General features: G+C 38.6%; 1 protein-coding gene across 1 annotated transcript in view; it reads right to left on the reverse strand.

Moving 5' to 3' along the window:
- Positions 1-11,595: 11,595 nt before the first annotated feature.
- LOC126354840 (putative aldehyde dehydrogenase DhaS) overlaps positions 11,596-22,429 on the reverse strand; it is a 225,344-nt gene continuing 214,510 nt past the window's right edge. Inside the window, exons 11-12 of the mRNA XM_050004816.1 lie at positions 16,159-16,293; positions 11,596-12,384 (exon numbers count right to left, since the gene is read on the reverse strand). Coding sequence (XP_049860773.1) covers positions 11,853-12,384; positions 16,159-16,293 — 667 coding nt within the window. The 3' untranslated portion in view covers positions 11,596-11,852. The remainder of the gene's footprint in view (positions 12,385-16,158; positions 16,294-22,429) is intronic.

Here is a 22,429-nt window from a genome sequence, read left to right on the forward strand (position 1 = left end):
AGACACCACCAACTGCCAAAACTCCTCTTGATGCCTATTTATAACGGATCGGAGCTCAGGAAGGAAATATCTAACTGATACTCGATCTGATCTGAGTGTTTTGCCGAGAATGTCACCCTGCTGCTGCAGGCCATGCACGGCAATCAACTTAACAGCTGCTAACAATATGGAGATCCCAGTTTATGGTACACGGCCTGAGGATGTGAATCTAGGACTACATAGACAATTTACATGAATTTTCTCAGTAGTGGATGTGGCTGAGCCAATAATAGATACTGACTTCTTAGCATATTTCAGACTTTTGCCTTATGTATCTAATGCTTGCCTTGTGGACAGCCTTATTGGTCTGACAACCACTGGATATCACTGCAATACTAGAACCATCAGCATCAAGCTTGCGCAAGTAGCAGATGAAGAATACCGCGCAATTTTGCAAGATTTTCCATCCTTAACTGGACCACCAGGAGCACCGCAATAGGTGTTGCATGACACTGTCCACCACATGAAAACTATTGATGGACCGCCTATGTCATGTTGTCCATGCAGATTAGTGCCCCGACTCCTCGCAATAGCAAAGGCAAAGGTTAATCTTATATTGAAGGAGGAAATTATTCACCCATCATCCAGTTCGTGGGCATCAGCCTACACATAGTGGAGCCTGCCTTCATTGTGGCAATTATCAAGCTTTGAATGATAGGACTACTCTTGACTGCTTCCCCTGTACCATTATTATGAGACTACAATCAGCTTTTCATGGTTCAACAACATTTAGCATCATTGATTGTGCGAAGCCCTACGTGCAGATCCCAGTCACAGCAGAGGATATTCCCAATATGGCTATAATTACACCCTTCGGATTGTTCGAGCCGAAGTTTATGACTTTTGGGTTGTGGAATGCTGCACAGACCTGGAAGCTGTTTATAGATTTCATCTTGCGAAGGCTACCTTTTTGCTTTGCGTACCTGAATGTCGTGTTGGTCTATTTGGAAACCGCAGAACAGCACAACAGTCACTTACATGAGGTTTTTAAATGACTGCAGAAGTACGGTGTAGTTTTAAACACCGTGAAATGCGTTTTTGGCCAGCGTGAAGTTGAATTCCTGGGCCACCACATATTGTCCTCTGGTTCGGTACTACTACCAGAAAAAGTAGAGGCCATCTTACAACTGCCAAAGTCTACCACTGTAAAAGAGCTCCACAGATATCTCGTGATCCTAAATTTTTACTGTGGTCAGTTACTACGTATTGCCCAGCAACAAGCACTGTTAAATGCAACATTATCAAGTGCAAAGGTACGAGGTAATGTTCCCATACAATGGAATGAGAGTATGGATGTGGCATTCAAAGCAACAAAAGACAGCCTTGCTGAGGCCGCCCTACAAACTCACCCAAAACTTGATGCTCCGCTCACCTTAGTGGTTGATGCCAGCCAGTTTGCAATCAGCTCGCCTTTACAACAAGGGGTAGACGGTGCAAGGCAGCTGCTGGCATATTTTTCACATAAACTGATGCCTTCACAGCAGCACTGGAGCGCTATGACAGGGAGATGTTTGCCATCTACCAATTGATCAAGCTCTTCAGACCACAGGTCGAGGCACGGATTTTGCTGTTTACACTGATCACAAACCATTGGTATAAGCGTTCAGTACGAACAGTGATGAGTGCTCACCATGTCAGTACTCTCAATTCGAGTTTATAAGCATTCACTATGGACTTGCAGCACATTTCTGGACTGACCAATGTGGTGGCCGACTGCTTATTCAGAGTATCTGGTGTTTCACAACCACTGAACATGACAGAGCTAGCAGTCACACAGCAAGTAGACTCTGAATTACAAGCACTATTACGCGACAACAAAACTTCACTAAAATTTGCAACTGGTCGACATTCTGAGTGAAACGGGCGAGGTCTATTGTAATGTACTGTGCGGTAAACCATGACCATATGTACTGACAGCATTCTGCTAGACAGTGTTCAATAAGCTCCATAACCTGTGTCACCCTGGAGTGTGCATAACGGGTAAGCTGGTGTCAAAGAGGTTTGCTTGGCCGGGCATGGATAGAGATTATCATCAGTGGACTAGAGCCTGTCCATGCTGCCAGTTATGCAAAGTTGCCGGCCACATGCACATTCCAATAGTCTAGTTCCCAGATGTCAGCACGTATTTTGCTCACGTTCACATAGATGTGGTAGGACCACTGCCTTCTTCAGACAGCCATCGCTGTTTAATGATGATGATCACCAGGTATACGCATTGGCCGGAAGCAGTGCCTACTGATGACATTTCAGCAGAAATGCTAACAGCAGCTTTCACGTCAACATGGCTAACCAGATTCAGTTGGCCTCTCCATATAACAACCAACAGGGGGAGGCAGTTCAAGTCTGAATTGTTCATGCAGCTAGCCAAGTTCTGCGGATACTCGCACCATAAGACTTCTGCCTACCACCCAGCAAGTAATGGCATGCTGGAAAGGTGGCACCACACTTTGAAGGCAGCACTGCTGTGCCACGGGACCACATGGACTTCAGTACTGCCCATTGCCCCACTTGGTCTGAGGATTTCATTCAAACCAGACACTGAGGTTTCACAAGCAGAGCTTGTATACAGAGTCACTGCATCTACTGGGTCACTCGCGTCGAAGTTTGCACGCGAGTGCAAAATGAAGACAGAAGAATGCCATCCTTACACTGAGGATTTTTGCCACTATAGAGGCACGGTGATTCACCTGCAGTGATGTGCCACATTTGCTCTTAGAATAGCAGATCAACTACTGAGCTTTACTCTTTTGTTTTTTGTAGATATTCTGTGGCTCTTGTTGTTATAGTAAAGCTTGTACTCAAATTGTGAATGTGGAGAGTTAATTTTGTTCATAACCTCTTCAAGCGTAATATATGGCTGGGAAGATGTGATACCTCCACCATTTTGGTAAGTGTCAATGCTATTTTGTTTTTATACTTGATTTTAGTTTTCATGGTAGTGGAAACTCATGGTCTGCCATTTTGTCAAACTTCATGTCAATCAAAATTTCTGCACCGTACACAGTCAAATCTTTGCAAGCACAGTTAAGTTTGAAAAAATGACTGATCATTAATGGGGGCCTTTAGGCCATGTTCACAGTGGCACCAACAATGGTCATCAAATGCTGTCATCAAAAGTTGTCCGATAACATCGGCCGACAGTTTGGTCACTGAGTGTCTCATCTCATTCATCAGTTTTTGACGGCCTCTAAGAAGTTAGGTTAGGTTATATCTATTTAATGTATGAAGTAGGTTATAGTTTAACCTCCATGGATGGGAAGGATACTATGATGCATCTGTGCTTGGAGACAAGTGCTGCAGAGCAGCTTTTGCTATTAAAAGATGCATGTAAATCAGATGTAGCTGTCTCAAAACGAACATGGTGAATACTGTACACTCTGTCCTCAGGCAAATTTTACAAAAACATGAGATGCATGGAAAAACATCATGCCACAAAAGTTAAGAGCACTTTAACTTTGTGATGCCACTTTCCTTCTGTCACCAGCAATTAAAGCCAGAAGGGACCATCACCTTACATCAGAAGGGACCATCACTTCACAAACTAGCAGGCCGCAATTCATGTATTATGAAAATATGTAGTTTCAGTAATACACTGCACTAAAGACATCTCCAAAACATGTACCGTAGTACAGAGTGTGGTTTATTATGCTACACTGGCGGGATGTGCGACTTTGATCAGTAAAGTTTTTGCCAATGAGGTTATGAGCATATAATGGTTAATTTACGTGATGAAAGTATGTGTTAAAAACTGTATGTAAGGAAGCAAGTATTATCTAATTAATCAAAGGTAGATTTGTGGATTTTTGGTTTGACAGCAGCTCACTTTATTCTAAAAATGGTGAAAATTAATGCAGTACTGCACGAGTATTAGGCTATTAGATTCTAGTACACTTCACTGCTCTCTGAACACTTACCCAATGGATCTGAGAAAGGAAGTAACAATATTCCTGGGGGCGGTGTTAGTTCAGATTGAGTGTTGCTTTAATAAAGAAAATCAACAATATTACAGTGACTTTTGTGCACTTGAACAGCTTCAAAATACGGCATAGAAAAAATTAAAAAATTTGTAGTACATGTATTTGAGGTGCAAGAGTGAAAATATTACATTTTAAACTAGTATTTAGAGCATTGTAAATAACATCTAATATATCACACAAAAAATTTGAAACTGTACTTTTCAGAACATGGTATACGCCCAATTATCAGAGAATTTTGGAAATTTGTGGTAAGTTCACACTAAAGACAACACACACGCCCATGCCTGAGGGGGGACTTGAACCTCCAATTGGGGGAGCCACGTGAATCGTGGCAAGCCACTCAAACAAAAAGTATAAATCTTTCTCACATGAATAACACACCAATGTGCTGACATTAGAAATTTCACTGAAAACGATCATTTGTAAAATACATCAGATGTTATTTATTACTTACTAAGCTTCTCTTTCATGTTGTCTTTTAGTTTTCAGAACTCTAACTCTTATTCTACTTCATTTCAATCGCCCTCCCATGGGTAAATATCCCTCCACGGTTATCGAAAGTGCATAGTCATGAAATCAACACCACACTGTGAGCTGTAAGATGAAAATAGCAGAAACAGCAAGCAAAAGGCTGGGCTAGTAACGCAGGCTGTGAAACTTGCCCTGAACATAATACATTTTGAACTATTGACTGCGATGTACATGTGACTCATGGTTTTCAACAATATATTACTATGGGAAAAAATACAAAAAGATCCAATCTGACTCAACAGCATTAAAGAGTATACCACAATTGCAGTGAAAATGCGTCAAACTGTATGTTGAACTTCGCTGCATTTAATATGTTTTGAAATTATGCTCCTCATTTCTTTAAAACAGTTGCTCAAAATTCTATCATTAGCAGCTCATATGACAAACTATCGACCAATCTTGTCAGCTGGGTGGTACTCAATTACGAAAACCAGATCAGATATGGAACAATGGGGAGGAGTTTCTGGAGAGAGGAAGGGGTATTTGATAACAGCACATTTTCCAGTTAATTTGTTTCTAACAGATTTTTTCACTAGGCTGCTTCAATTTGTCTGAGCTCTTGTGCCATGCGCCCACCTCCCCTCCCCCGTCCTTCCCTCTCTTCAATCTAAAACCATTTCCCCTCTTGTAATACCACAGCATCTGAAGCCAGGACAGTTAAATCTTAAAAAATCCATGTATTCATGGACTACCAAATGACGATACATGCACAGTTAAAGGAAAACCATGCAGTATCAGAATTCCATTTATTGGAACAATGTACAACAGCCAGTTTTTTCCCAAATTCTCGACTGTCCAGAGTAGCTCTGTGCATTGGGACACTGAATTAGCAATATCTGTATCTGGAGGGGAGGTGGTTCCAATTCATCCTCCGGCAACCTTGAAAATGGTTTTCTGTGGTTCCCCATTTTCAGATCAAGAAAGTGCTGTGGTTAGTCCCTTACTATAGGCCATATCTAATTCCTTCCAAATTCCTTTCTTTTCTGAAGGATTCCAACTACCTTAAAGATGCTTCAATCAAAAAAGCTATATTGAAGGTGAGACAAACATCCCTTCCAAGGACGTACTGATATATCATACCTTCAAATTTTACTACAAGAATGATGTTTACTGTGAAATGTCTTGTTTGTAATGTTCTTGGAACAGTGAATCCAACTTACAACTCTAACATGTTTTAATACAAGGTATATGCAGAGCAAAAACTCTGAAAATGCACTATGAATTGTGACCACTCTTTATCGGTAAGGCGTCTGGAGCAATCTTTACAAAGGCCTATAAGGTGAAAGTGTCAATGTGTTGCAATATAAACTAAACACTGCAAAAGATGTGGTGTGGTAGCCCTGTTTACACTCATCACTTCTGTACAAATAATACAAAGCATAAAATATCATGTAATTTACCGGACATTTCATTCTGTTGCCAATGTCTCTTTCTTTGCGTGTCCCTCTATGTGGATTTCCTTCTGCTGCAAAATTTATTATTTTTCTCGACTCTTCCTTCTTTGTTCTGTACTTCTAATTCCAGAGAGCAGACAGATAATATCCATACTTTCACACCTCTCTCTCTCTCTCTCTCTCTCTCTCTCTCTCTCTCTCTCTCTCTCTCTCCTCCCCTCCCCTTAACCTCTGCACAAGAACATTATACATCTTCAACACTAGCAAAACATAATATATTATGTACACTGCTGGCCATTAATTGAATATTGTGTACACAGTGGCGCTCCATACTATCATGGCAGGTGCTGCAAGCAGACTGAACATAGTCAAATTTCATAAATAATTTAAGAGTATAGTAGTGTCATTTATTTGTTGACAGCCACATGAACTAGTTTTCTATCTTTCAGACAAATACTTTTTTTAGCTAAAGTCCACCAGGACACACACACACACACACACACACACACACACACACACACACACACACACACACACACCTATATGGCTACATTGTGCTGGGACTGCTGTTCCTATGCCATATGGTCATTCCTTCGGTGGTTTGCATAGCTAGTAATTTGGACAGCTGCCATATTAAGACTGGTGATTGTGCTCTAACTCTGAGGTCTTCACAATGCTACCTTTCAACAAAATAATACAAGATCATATGCTGGCCATTCTGCCCTGACATACCTTTAAACAGAAGTTGCTCAACTGTTGTTCTGACCAACACATTCTCCAGTCCTACCATAGCTAAAAACATTTGGTCATGGACGACTGAGAGACTGGTACAGCACCACTTGTCAGCTTGTATGATTGACAAACACTGGCGCAGAGAGAGAGAGAGAGAGAGAGAGAGAGAGAGAGAGAGAGAGAGAGAGAGAGAGAGCAGCATGGAATGATGTACCCATATGCATCACCCACACTCAGTGTGATCATTGCTCATTTGGGCTAGAGCTATCACTGCTGCAGCATTTGGAAGGTCTGTGTACTAATTTTCGCATCCTGTATATGCTGTATCACCTACACATTAAATTGCACTTTTCCTGTTATACTGTACACTATGTAAAACTCTGTTACTTGCTACCTTTCCTGGTGATGTAATTTAAATTGTCAGCGGTGTACATAGTGTTCAACTATATAAATCACTTCCTTTCTATATTTTTTTTTATCTTGTTCTGCACATTAATGTTTTAATTCTGTTATATCTTGTGCATCTATATGCAAATAAATTGTTATGTCACTCACTGAATAAATTTTAGCTATTTAGACACTAACCAGGAAAGTACTTGGGCTCAAAAAAACAGGCCTGTATGAACGTTTGGTTTCAGGACTATTATGTACCTCTGAATGTGCTGGTGGGTGTCGTTTTTCTGCAAAACTCTGCAGTCATACTCTAGATATCACTGTAGATGTAATTGTAGATGCCATACACAATGCAGCAATCTTAACTATAAATGTAAATGCGCAATGTCAATAAAATGCTGTGAGCAATACAAATGACTGCAAAACGCACTGTGAAGAAATGCAAGTTGATTGCATGGCATATTTGCACATTCTATAATATCAGTGTTGAACGCCACGTCAGTGACACTTTTGAAGTTGTTCACTGGTTCACCAATATCATAGCCAGCATTCTGCCATGCATAACGAAGCATTGGTCTGTATACTCCCGCAGATAACTGATTGTAAATGACAGAATGCCTATTCATGATAAAGAATCTGTCGTGTGATTTCGGCTGCATTTTACTGGAATGTTGTTTAATGAAGTCTGTTATTCTCTTGGCATATATTTTATATTGCCTGAGGAAATACACATCCTGAGGTTGTTCATATTTTGTAGTTTTAGGCGGAGTGATTTTTAAATCTACATGTTTTCCACCAGATGCTTCCAGTAGTACTCGCTCATCCTTATGTCCAGACCAGGAGTCACAAAGTACTAATGACTATCTTGACAAATGTGGATTCAAAACTGTCAGAAAAAATGTCTTCAGATGATGTTTTGTCATCTTCCCACTCACACTTGCATCGACGATGACATTTGGAGGGCACCGCATTTCTATTTCCCTTGAAACGCAGGATCCAAACTTTCCACTGGATTCTTGGAAGCAAATATAGAGTTTGTCTGCCAATTGTCCATCCATTGATATAGCAACATCGATCGCTTAACTATGGGTTGCACACTTAACTGATTGCAACACCGTGACAGTGTTCTCTCCCCTTTCATGGGTAGTGTTCTGTCACAAGAAAGCTCTTAGTTGAACTGACTCTGATCACAGTTCCATACAGAACTAATATCGATGTTTTCTCTCATGATATGCTCACTGACGTCAGCAACAAACGTTTGAGCTCTTTCAATCAGCTCTTCTATGTCAACATTATCTTTTCATGCTTGGAGCATAGTGATATGGCGTGATGTTATCCTAAACTCCTTTTTCAAATTAGTAATAAATCCAAGTGAAGCTGTAAAGTTTGTACACCTGAGAGTTCTGGCTATGTCCAATGCCCAATGTTGTAAATGCCAATAATGAAGGGCGGAGCCGCATTCTCGCGCTTCATCGAATTTCACCATTACACGCTCCTTGATAGCCTTGAACAGCAGTGTACGATTTCCTTTGAAAACTGTATTTCCTTCTCTTTTCTTTGCCACATAATCCAGTATGTTTTTAATATTGCTTTTAGACTTCAGTTTAGGGTATCTTTTCAGAAGCTCGTCGTATGTGTCAAAACCTCTTATGTAATAATCATCGTACATGTTCTCCAGTGTGTTGTCATCAAACGCCGTGATGATACTTGTAACTTTAACCTTCTTGTTGGGAGACGGTTGGTATTCACTGTCACTGCTTCCATCGCCTCTTCCCGCACTTGCCGTAGCACTACCGTTTCCAATGAGTTGTTCGTCATTATCATCTCTATCATCATCATTATGTGTTAGTGTTACAACAGTATCTGTTTCTAACTTATGCTCATCTTTCTGCACTATAATAGATACCAGAAAACATGCGAATGATTCGTCTTCTACACCAATACCATCTTCACGAAGAAGGGTTCTTTGTAACATCATCTAAACCAATCGCAATACATTAGCAGGATTGATTACCAATCGCCGAGCCATCTGACACTTCAATACACAAATAATGACACAAAACACAATTTCAGAGGCACACTGCACCATCCTTACTGGTCCCGACTGGCGTACCAGCAGGTCAGTGTGCAATGCGGCATGGCATATGCAGAGGCCTCTAACGGACGACTGCAGAGATTTGCAGATACGGGAGTATCACTAGTGCAATAAGAGACCTTTACATTATTTCTCACACGATTTTGGTGTATTTGTGTTTGTTCGAGCCCAAGTACTTTCCTGGTAAGTGCATATAAATGCTCCTGATGGGAAATGTAAGTAATCCAGTCAGAATTGGAAAACTTATGTTACTCTTATAAAGCTAATGATCACTATTGGCTACTGTAACCTGATTATTATTGCTCTTATGGGGGCCAATTGTTGGCAGTGAAGAGATTTTCATTTGTTAGTTCTGAATCTGTTTCACTGTTAAGTATTTTCAATTTACGAACAAGGAAGGTAACTGAAAGGTGCTTCTATCATGTTATTAATAACAAAGCCTTTACCTTAAAAGTACTCAAAACAGAAAATATCTACTTTATAGAGGCACTGAAGTCACAATTAAAATGATATAAATGGTATTTTCTGTGAAAAATTCATATTAAGCAGTAAATGAACAAACTTATGAAACATGTTAGCTGTCCTGTTTCTTTCGCTACAGTAGAAGAAAACTAATTCACTTACAGTAAGTATTAGGATGGCACATATGTTAATAGCATTTTTGCTTTGCATGTTGGTGTTCCGGTTGCTATAGCTTTATTTATCAATTGTGTGTTTTCATTTGTAGTTTACTGTTGCTATTTGAGTTTATGTATTGTAATTTGGAGATAGTAAGTGGAGCTGTGGACCTAGAGAAGTGCTAAGTTGATAAATCAGAACATTTCTGACATGTTGTTCTGTTTGTGTTCAATGGAGGAGTGACAGCAGCAGTGGCAGCCAGAAACATCTGTGCCATGTTTGAGGATGGACAAAGAATGGCAAGAAAATGGCTTTCTCATTTTAAGGAGGATTGTTTTGACATTAGTTACTCTCCATGTTCAGGAAGACCTTTCAGGTCTAGTGAAGATCATTTAAACACATTAATCCACAATGGTCTACATCAGTGTACTCAAGAACTGATGAATGTGATCATTCCACCATCTTGTGACATTTGTATGCAATGAGGATGGTTCAAAAATTGGGTGTATGGTTACTGTTTGCTCTAAGCTACAATCACAAAAATCTGTGAGTGGCCATATGTGCACCTCTGCTTGCTTGTCACCAATTGGCTTATGAGCAGTACTGACCATTCCTATCTTGTTTGATTACTGGTAATGAGAAATGGTATCTTTATGTTAACAGAAGGACAACTGAGACATCTCACAGATGTGAGATGGAAGAACACCACAAACTTATGTATCAACCCAACACTTTTTGCAAGCAAAGCCTGATGACAAGTGTAATCCAATTCCAAGAGGGTACATTGACAGGCATATTTCACATGTGGATCCATAGCCTTGACATAATTGCTGTATGCTACAACCATTTTAGATATCCAATGTAGGCTGTCAAGTTATTTATACAGATGAACTCTACTGCATCCAACAACAATCAGGATATAATGTGAAGTGGTGCTACTCCACAATGATGCCCACCCCTGTTCTGCAAGACTAACAAAAAACTCTTTACAAGAGTTTGGTTGGGATGTCATTCCATGTCCACCTTATTCACATGGTCTTGTACCATCACATTTTCATCTTTTCTGCTCTCTATTGAACAACTTTCATGGAACTTGCTTTCTGGATGAAAACATGCTCTGAATACGACTTGATGAGGTCCTTGCCTCAAAGCCATTTGCTTTCTACAGTCGTGGAACTGAAAAGTTACCCCATCATTAGCAAACTTGTGTGTGTAATGAAGCATAATATATTATTGATGACTAAAGCCTCTGTTATGTGTATCTGTTGTGTTTATTAAAGTTATGGAACAACACTACAAACTTATGTATCAACCTAACACTTTTTGCAAGCAAAGCCTGATGACAAGTGTAATCCAATTCCAAAAGGGTACATTGATAGTCATATTAGTCTCTTCATATGTGGATCCATAGCCTCGATATAATTGCTGAATGCTAAGACCATTTTAGATGTCTACTGTAGGCCTGTCAAATTCTATATGCAGATGAACTTTACTGCATCATCCACTACATTACTGGCCAGTAGTTTTGACATGTGGTTATTTTCAAACGCAGTTGTGTAATACTAAATAGTTTTCACATATGACACAAATTTCATTGAAACTGGCAAGTAATGTAATACTCGATGTAATAAAGTTCATCTGTATAAAGAATTTGACAGCTTAGGATGGAAATTTAAAATCGTTTTAGTGTTCAGAAGTTTGTGACTTTACTGCTGTGCACCAGTTTGGCAAAATAAAATGTTGGCTTAAATTATCAAAATGTTATGAGTAAAACTGAGAAGCTTTCAGATAGAAGGCTACTGATGAAAACAAAATAAAAACTTAAAAAATACCTTTCTTACAGGTTCTGAATTACATGTATGAGATATTTATGACAAGTTACAAAAATATATATATGATGAAAGCAAAAACCATTTCAATTTGTTTCAATGAAACTATTCAGCTGTTTGTACAGTTACACTTATATATCAAAATATCACACACCATAGTTTTTCACATTGAAAATATAAATTGCATCTTTACTACCACGTGTGCTTTTTACAATGTTTATATGTTTTTCCATGAATCTACTGTTCAAAATCCTTCAGCAGTGGGTACCCATACTGTTTTACTTACAGTGGAATTATGCTCCCATATTTCATGTGGAACTGTCGATGGTATCTCCCACACTCTTTTCATACCCCAACCAGCCACTTTATTGAAATACTCCCTTCTCTCTGTATCTTCTTTTCTGTACCAAATGGCATCAATTGCTTGATGTTCAGTAAGGGGTGCCACTACCTCATTTCCAGTCAACACTGTAATGACACCTGCTGGTACACCTGCTGCTTGGAGAATTGTTTTCAGCTCATATAACAATAAAGAGCAACTTGCAAGCACAACTAAATTTCCAAAGCATATGGAACTAGCCAAAATGTCAACTCCTAGTTTTTGATCACCGTGTGACAGTATTGCTGCCACAATGCCGACAGGTTCCTTGTATGACAATACATGTTTCTCTCCCACACAAACAGATGAAGTGAGCTGTTGCTTGCCACACACTGATGCCCAGAATGTAAGCCGTTCCACACACCAAGACAGCTGAGACTCTGAGAGCTTAGTCTTCCTATAATGCATAAAACAAGAGTTTTAACAAGGGCCAGGTAGCAATAAAATTATAAAATAAAATAAATGACCGAAAATAAATACATCATACTTCCCCCATGCACACTCACACTGCTTATGTATGAGGGGTACCCATAAAAAAAAAGAATTATTTTTTAAAAGATATATATTTTCAAACTGTTTACAAAACAACCTTATCCCTTTCAAAATACTCTCCATTACAACTAATACATTTGTCCCACCGGTTTGGTCATCGTGATGACTTTTTGTGTGCTGTAGCTACTGTTGATTTTTCACATGCAACAGCTATGTGCAATATCTGACTGCTAGTAGGGGCAAAAGCAGAAATCACTGTAGGTACTGAAAGTTGTCTAAGATGGAAACAAGTGGAGTTAAAGTTTTTATGAAGGACATAAAAGTGTTTAGAAAGGATAGATAAAATTGAGTTGGTGGTGGCGTGTTTGTTGATATTATCTTGAACTCAAATTGAAGTAGATAGTTGCTATGAATTATTATGTGTAGAGATTATACTCAAGAACCATAATAAATTAATAACTGGGTCTTCTACCTCCACCCCCTCCCTCCCTGCCCCCTCCCAAGTCAGATGATACAGTTGCTGAAAGGTTTAAGGAAACGAAAAGGAAGGGAGGTTAGGGTTTAACATCCTATCAGCATACTCAAACTTTGTCAAGGATAAGGAAGGAAATTGTCATGCCCTTCCAAAGGAACCATCCCAGTATTTGCCTGGAGTGACTGAAGGAAATCACAGAGAACCCAAACCTGGATGACCAGATGTAGATTTAAACCATCATTGGGGAAATATTTGAGTCTCATTTCGAATAGGTACTTGAAATGTACAAATCAAGTTTGTGGTGACTTCAGTCTATCTCCAATATGTTGGCAAAAAAACATGTTTAAAAGTGCTGGTAGGGATAAAACATTGTCTGAAACTGTACTAAATGCTTTCTCCACAAGTAATTTTGAACAGTTAGTTGAGGAGCCCAATTGAAGTGTAAATGGCTGCAATAACGTATAAGATCTCTCACCAACAAGTAATCCTGAGCAAATAAGGAGCACCATGGTGGATATGGGAATAAGTGGCAAAGGTTGTTGTAGCAAGACTTACTACTGTAAAATCAAAATCCAACAAAGATAACTGACTATGTAAGCACCAATCACATGTGACTTAAATTCAAAGAAATATTGTTGTCAGCAATTGAGAGTTTTATGCCAAGTAAATTAATAAAAGAATATATAACCTGTGGTACACAAAACATGTCAGGACACGGTTGCAGATGCAATGAGCAAAGCATGCCAGGTTTAAAAGCATGCAAACTCTGCTAGATTGGCAATGTTTTCTAGAAGCTCAAAATTCAGCACAAACTTCCATGTGATACACTTTCAGCAGTTTCCATAACAAAACTGTATCAAAATAGATAAGTCGCAAAGATTCTGGTCATAGATAAAGTATACAAGCACTAAGACACAATCCATACCTTCACTCTGCCATGGCAATGATAATATTACCGAAGACAAGGTCATTAAAGTACAGTTATGAAAGACAATTTTCCAAAAATTTTTCACCAAAGAATATGAAGTAAATATACCATAATTCAAATCTAGAACTGCTGCCAACATAAGTAGATGCCCTCAGTGTAGTGACACAACTTAAATCACAGTCCTGACCATGTATCAGTTAGGTTCCTTTTGGATTATGCTGATGCAGTAGGTCTATTTTTAGCAACAATATACAACTACTCAATCAATGAAAGATCCATACCTAAAGACTACAGAACTGCACATGTCACACCAATACACAAGACCCAAATCACTTACATCAATTTGCAGTAGGATTTTGGAACATATGCCATCTTCAAATATTATTAAATACCTTGAAGAAAACTATTTATTGGCACATAACCAACATGGATTCAGAAAATTTTGTTCTTGTGAAACACAACTGGCTCTTTATTCCCACAGGGAACCTTACATTGAGTTCCTATTTTCAGATTTCCAGAAGACTATGGACACTGTTCCTCACAAGCTGTTTTCAATCAAATTGTGAACCCATGGAGTACCATCTCAGTTTTATAACTCACAATTCATCATAATTGACATAACTGACATAATTCATCTAGTGAAGCAGAAGTAATATCTGCGGTCCTCAAGGAAATGTTAAAGGCTGTCTGCTGTTTTCAGTCTATATAAATGAACAAGAAGACAATCTGAACATCCCTCTTAGATTGTTTGCAGACGATGGGGTCATTTACCATCTAGTAAAATCATTAGAAGATAAAATCAAATTATTTAAACACAACCAGTGACCCCACCCCCCTCCCCACCACTATCAATTCTTTACAGAATCGAACTACCACGTATAAAACTGCTTAGATTCAGATGTGTGATTACTACACAAATGAGTTAATGTGTTTAATATTTGATGTTAAGCATGAGAAACCTTAATTGTTGAAGATGTTAAACTTTGTTTTTCATGAATTTCAATGTTTATGACAACACATCCTCTGAACTGCAATTCACTATGATATTATTTTGCAAGTAAATCCACTGGCATATGTGGATACTGTTACAAAATCTGTTGTGAATAGAATTAGTAGTAAAGAAGTAAAAGATTAAAATGTCATATTCTATGCTGAAGTTTTACTGCATGAAAAGTGAGGTTATCAGTGAGAAAAAGTTTTGAAAGGTATGAAATTATGTGTGAAGTTTGTTGGAAGCAGCTATGTGCTCTTATTCTAAAATACTGGGTGAATACAGTTTGGGTAATTTGCATGCTGTGAGTTACACTTTTTCAAGACATATGCACAGTTTCTAACTTAAATACTTGACTTATTGTGTTAAATATTTAGCACAAGTTTGTATTGCTTAACAAGCAGGCTATGACAGCATTTGAATTTTTAAATTCAATCAATAATTATATGAGATACTGCAAATCAATTTTTCTTTCTCCCTGAAAGTCATTAGATAGACATATTGCAACTGATAATGGGTGACCTCAGCCATTTAGTTATACAGATATTTCTATGATGTGAAAAGTGGCAACTGATACTAAAGACACCACAAGAGTACATAAAACAGTTTATTAAATTTTCATGACACGTTAACTCATAAAAATTTAAAGATTGCCAGTTCAACTAAATATCCAGGGACTGCAATTACAACTTAAATTGGAATCATAACACAGAAAACTTTGGGTAAGAGGTGAACTAAGGACTGCATGTTATTGACAAAACACTAAAAAGATGCAAGAAATCTACTAAAGAGGCTGTCTACATTACATTTGTCAATGTGTTTTGAAATACTGATGCAGAATATGGGATCCTTACCAAGTATGGCTGACAAAGCATCAAAGAACTTCAAAGAAGGACAGGTTATTCTGTATGATCTTACAAAATAAAGGAGACAGTGTCACAAATATGATACCTGAGATGGGGGTGGCAATCTTCAAACCAAAGGAATTTTTCATTTCGAGGCTCTCTCTTCACCGACTTTTCTACTGAAAGTGAAAATATTTTATTGTGTCCCACATACAGAAGGAAAAATGACCATCATAATAAAATAAGAGAAATTTAGAGAGCTCCCGCAAAAATATGTAGGTGTTCATTTTTCCCACATACTATTTAAGAGTGGAAGAAATAGTCTTCAAGTGGTCCTATGAACCTTCTGCCAAATGCTTTAGGTTCAATAGCAGAGTAGTCAGTAAATGCAGTATTCATTATAACACTTACAAAATTTATCAGTACTGTCTATTAGTTACCTCTTAAGGTCATCAGCTCGAGATTGCATGATGTCTATGCACTTCATCAAAATCTCTGTTTTCAGCTGACATGACTTTTTCTCCCACGAGTTTTTTATGTTAAGTGAAACATCCACAGCTCGTGAAACATCATTTCTGAAATTAATAACATTTGCTATGAGACTTTGCGTATGGTTTAGTGTCAAAAACAAAAACTTAATGTTACATTCTAAATGATGTGGTGAAGTGGGAGTATGGGGCAAGGACAGAGGTGGAACTGTTATTTTGGGCTAAAAATGTAAATCAGAAAAAAATAATGCCATCATTATGAGGGTGTTTTACCAGAAAAGAACATGTGGAATCTTAAATTATTTGACCTCTTTAGATAAGTGGCATGCAAAACAATACTAATCACTTTTTAGAACCCAAATAAGTGAAAACTGAATTCCCAAACAAGAAACACATATATTAAAAGTCAAACATGGCAGTATAGGTATAAAATAAAAACTGAAATAAGATAATTGGGAGAAAATAAACGTTTACTATGTGTAGAAGAAGAATTGGTTCCAGGTGTACAATGAAATGTATAAAATAAATAAATAAAAATAAAATACAGGTAGTCTAAAAAACAACACAAGAACAGTTAAAATAAACACAGACTCATGACGACATATTTTATGAGACAGATGTGTGTAGTAAATTCCAACAGAGTCCAAAATAGTGCAGCTTATTCAACATCTACAGTTTCATTTACACTTACAACAGTGCTGACTTCTGCTCAAAACACAATTTGGCAAATAAATAACTTTCAAACATGAGCACTTTTTAGCTAAATTTGGGAACTGCTAGACTAATACTTCAAATATTTTTTTCAGAGTGGCATATGACAAACATTTGCGAGTACTGGATATGGAATGTGTTCACATATATGTGAGTGGCTCAAAGACTTCTTAAGTTATAGAACCCAGTATGTTGTCCTTGATGGCAAGTATTCATCAGAGACTAGGGTATCATCAGCAGTGCCATAGGGAAGTGTGACAGGACTGCTTTTGTTCTCTATATACTGGTACATAAATGATTTGGTGAACAGAGTGGGCAGTTGTTGGCTGATGATGCTGTGATGTACAGTAAGGTGTTAAAGTTGATTGACTGTAAGAGGATACAATATGACAAAATTTCTAATTGGTGTGATGAATGGGAGCTGGCTGCAAGTATAAAAAAATGTAAGTTAATGTGGATGAGTAGGAAGATCAAACCTGTAATGTTTGAATACTATATTACTAGTATCCTGCTTGACACAGTCTAGTTGTTTAAATATCTGTGTGTAACATTGCAAAATGATATGAAATGGAATGAGTATGTGAGAACTATGGTAGGGAAGGTGAATGATTGATTTGTTTATTGGGAGAATATTAGGAAAAAGTGGTTTACTGTAAAGGAGACAGCATACTGAACGCTGATACGACCTATTCTTGAGTACTACTCAAGTGTCTGGGATTCATAACAAGAAGGATTGAAGGAAGACATCAAAGCAATTCAGAGACGGGCTGCTATATTTGTTACCGGTAGGTTCGAGCAACACGCTAGTGTTATGGACATGCTTAAGGAATTCAAGTGGGAACCATTGGAGGGGAGGCAATGATCTTTTCGAGAAATACTACTGAGAAAATTTGGAATATCAGTATTTGAAGTTGACTGCCAAATGATTCTGCTGTTGCCAAAATACATTGCACAGGAGGACCATAATGATAAGATACAAGAAAGTAGGGTGATAAGATATGAGAAAATAGGGCTCATACGGAGCCATATAGATAGTTGTTTTTCCCTCGGTGTATTTGCAAATGGAACAGGAAAGGAAATGATTACTAGAGATACAGGGTACCCTCCGCCCTGAACTGTATGGTGGCTTGCAGAGTACCTATGTAGATGTAGATAAAACAAGTGCTCCATAATGAACTCATTAAAGGGATTATTTTCAACCTTGGGGGTTTGGAGCAAGACTAAAGGTGCAAATAAAAGCAATTCCACATAGATCTTTCAGATTTTTATTACAACAGCTCATCATAGCATTGACTTTGAATTATACAGCAAGATACTACACTTATTTAGAAGAAAATACTAAGCTTGATGAAATACATACTGCACCTATTTTTAATTATACAGGAGTATATATCATGCAAAATACAATCAAAATCATTAACCCACAAAGTGTTACAAACATTTTATAGTATTTTGTGTTACTTAATTTCAGTCTTCATTTCAGCAGTATAACTGTTTGTGACTATCCCAAAATATCTAACAAATTACATGTGTTGTTGTTGTCTTCAGTCCTGAGACTGGTTTGATGCAGCTCTCCATGCTACTCTATCCTGTGCAAGCTGCTTCATCTCCCAGTACCTACTGCAACCTACATCCTTCTGAATCTGCTTAGTGTACTCATCTCTCGGTCTCCCTCTACGATTTTTACCCTCCACGCTGCCCTCCAATGCTAAATTTGTGATCCCTTGATGCCTCAAAACATGTCCTACCAACCGATCCCTTCTTCTAGTCAAGTTGTGCCACAAACTTCTCTTCTCCCCAATCCTATTCAATACCTCCTCATTAGTTACGTGATCTATCCACCTTATCTTCAGTATTCTTCTGTAGCACCACATTTCGAAAGCTTCTATTCTCTTCTTGTCCAAACTAGTAATCGTCCATGTTTCACTTCCATACATGGCTACACTCCAAACAAATACTTTCAGAAACGACTTCCTGATACATAAATCTATATTCGATGTTAACAAATTTCTCTTCTTCAGAAACGCTTTCCTTGCCATTGCCAGTCTACATTTTATATCCTCTCTACTTCGACCATCATCAGTTATTTTACTTCCTAAATAGCAAAACTCCTTTACTACTTTAAGTGTCTCATTTCCTAATCTAATTCCCTCAGCATCACCCGATTTAATTTGACTACATTCCATTATCCTCGTTTTGCTTTTGTTAATGTTCATCTTATATCCTCCTTTCAAGACACTGTCCATTCCGTTCAACTGCTCTTCCAGGTCCTTTGCCGTCTCTGACAGAATTACAATGTCATCGGCGAACCTCAAAGTTTTTACTTCGTCTCCATGAATTTTAATACCTACTCCAAATTTTTCTTTTGTTTCCTTTACTGCTTGCTCAATATACAGATTGAATAACATCGGAGAGAGGCTACAACCCTGTCTCACTCCTTTCCCAACCACTGCTTCCCTTTCATGCCCCTCGACTCTTATTACTGCCATCTGGTTTCTGTACAAATTATAAATAGCCTTTCGCTCCCTGTATTTTACCCCTGCCACCTTTAGAATTTGAAAAAGAGTATTCCAGTCAACATTGTCAAAAGCTTTTTTTAAGTCTACAAATGCTAGAAACGTAGGTTTGCCTTTTCTTAATCTTTCTTCTAAGATAAGTCGTAAGGTCAGTATTGCCTCACGTGTTCCAACATTTCGACGGAATCCAAACTGATCCTCCCCGAGGTCTGCATCTACCAGTTTTTCCATTCGTCTGTAAAGAATTCGCGTTAGTATTTTGCAGCCGTGGCTTATTAAACTGATAGTTCGGTAATTTTCACATCTGTCAGCACCTGCTTTCTTTGGGATTGGAATTATTATATTCTTCTTGAAGTCTGAGGGTATTTCGCCTGTCTCATACATCTTGCTCACCAGCTGGTACAGTTTTGTCATGTCTGGCTCTCCCAAGGCCGTCAGTAGTTCTAATGGAATGTTGTCTACTCCGGGGGCCTTGTTTCGACTCAGGTCTTTCAGTGCTCTGTCAAACTCTTCACGCAGTATCGTATCTCCCATTTCGTCTTCATCTATATCCTCTTCTATTTCCATAATATTGTCCTCAAGTACATCGCCCTTGTATAAACCTTCTATATACTCCTTCCACCTTTCTGCCTTCCCTTCTTTGCTTAGAACTGGGCTGCCATCTGAGCTCTTGATATTCATACACGTGGTTCTCTTCTCTCCAAAGGTCTCTTTAATTTTCCTGTAGGCAGTATCTATCTTACCCCTAGTGATATAAGCTTCTACATCCTTACATTTGTCCTCTAGCCATCCCTGTTTAGCCATTTTGCACTTCCTGTCGATCTCATTTTTGAGACGTTTGTATTTCTTTTTGCCTGCTTCATTTACTGCATTTTTATATTTTCTCCTTTCATCAATTAAATTCAATATTTCTTCTGTTACCCAAGGATTTCTAGCAGCCCTCGTCTTTTTACCTACTTTATCCTCTGCTGCCTTCACTACTACATCCCTCAGAGCTACCCATTCTTCTTCTACTGTATTTCTTTCCCCTATTCCTGTCAATTGTTCCCTTATGCTCTCTCTGAAACTCTGTACAACCTCTGGTTCTTTCAGTTTATCCAGGTCCCATCTCGTTAATTTCTCACATTTTTGCAGTTTCTTCAGTTTTAATCTACAGGTCATAACCAATAGATTGTGGTCAGAGTCCACATCTGCCCCTGGAAATGTCTTACAACTTAAAACCTGGTTCCTAAATCTCTGTCTTACCATTATATAATCTATCTAATACCTTTTAGTATCTCCAGGGTTCTTCCACGTATACAACCTTCTTTCATGATTCTTAAACCAAGTGTTAGCTATGATTAAGTTGTGCTCTGTGCAAAATTCTACTAGGCGGCTTCCTCTTTCATTTCTTAGCCCCAATCCATATTCACCTACTATGTTTCCTTCTCTCCCTTTTCCTACACTCGAATTCCAGTCACCCATTACTATTAAATTTTCGTCTCCCTTCACTATCTGAATAATTTCTTTTATGTCATCGTACATTTCTTCAATTTCTTCATCATCTGCAGAGCTAGTTGGCATATAAACTTGTACTACCGTAGTAGGCATGGGCTTTGTGTCTATCTTGGCCACAATAATGCGTTCACTATGCTGTTTGTAGTAGCTTACCTGCATTCCTATTTTCCTATTCATTATTAAACCTACTCCTGCATTACCCCTATTTGATTTTGTGTTTATAACCCTGTAGTCACCTGACCAGAAGTCTTGTTCCTCCTGCCACTGAACTTCACTAATTCCCACTATATCTAACTTTAACCTATCCATTTCCCTTTTTAAATTTTCTAACCTACCTGCCCGATTAAGGGATCTGACATTCCACGCTCCGATCCGTAGAACGCCAGTTTTCTTTCTCCTGATAACGACATCCTCCTGAGTAGTCCCCGCCCGGAGATCCGAATGGGGGACTATTTTACCTCCGGAATATTTTACCCAAGAGGATGCCATCATCATTTAATCATACAAGTAAAGCTGCATGTCCTCGGGAAAAATTACGGCTGTAGTTTCCCCTTGCTTTCAGCCGTTCGCAGTACCAGCACAGCAAGGCCGTTTTGGTTAATGTTGCAAGGCCAGATCAGTCAATCATCCAGACTGTTGCCCCTGCAACTACTGAAAAGGCTGCTGCCCCTCTTCAGGAACCACACGTTTGTCTGGCCTCTCAACAGATACCCCTCCGTTGTGGTTGCACCTACGGTACGGCCATCTGTATCGCTGAGGCACGCAAGCCTCCCCACCAACGGCAAGGTCCATGGTTCATGGGGGGGAACAAATTACATAATAAAATGTAATTGGATAGAAAAAAAAATCTACTCACCAAGCAGTGGCAGGAGAACATATACAGACAAAAAGGTTTAACTTATTCAAGCTTTTGGAGCCAGTGGATCCTCCTTCCAACAGAAGGGTTGAAGGGGAAGGAAGGGGGGTGAAGGAAAAGGATTGGAGAGATTCAAGAAAATGGGCATATATTGTGGAAAAGTAACTCAGCTAGAGGACAAATGTAAGGATGTAGAAGCTTATCTCACTAGGGGTAAGATAGATACTGCCTACAGGAAAATTAGAGAGACCTTTGGAGAAAGGAAAACTACTTGCATGAATATCAAAAGCTCAGATGGAAACTCAGTTCTAAGCAAAGAAGGGAAAGCAGAAAGGTGGAAGGAGTATATACAGGGTCTATACAAGGGCGATGTACTTTAGGACAATATTATGGAAATGGAAGAGGATGTAGATGAAGATGAAATGGGAGATACAATACTGCGTGAAGAGTTTGACAGAGCACTGAAAGACCTGAGACGAAACAAGGTCCCGGGAGTAGACAACATTCCATTAGAACTACTGATGGCCTTGGGAGAGCCAGTCCTGACAAAAGTCTACCATCTGGTGAGCAAGATGTATAAGACAGGCGAAATACCCTCAGAATTCAAGAAGAATGTAATAATTCCAATCCCAAAAAAAGCAGG

Source organism: Schistocerca gregaria, chromosome 3 (assembly GCF_023897955.1).
Source record: "Schistocerca gregaria isolate iqSchGreg1 chromosome 3, iqSchGreg1.2, whole genome shotgun sequence".
In the NCBI taxonomy this organism is placed as follows: domain Eukaryota; kingdom Metazoa; phylum Arthropoda; class Insecta; order Orthoptera; family Acrididae; genus Schistocerca; species Schistocerca gregaria.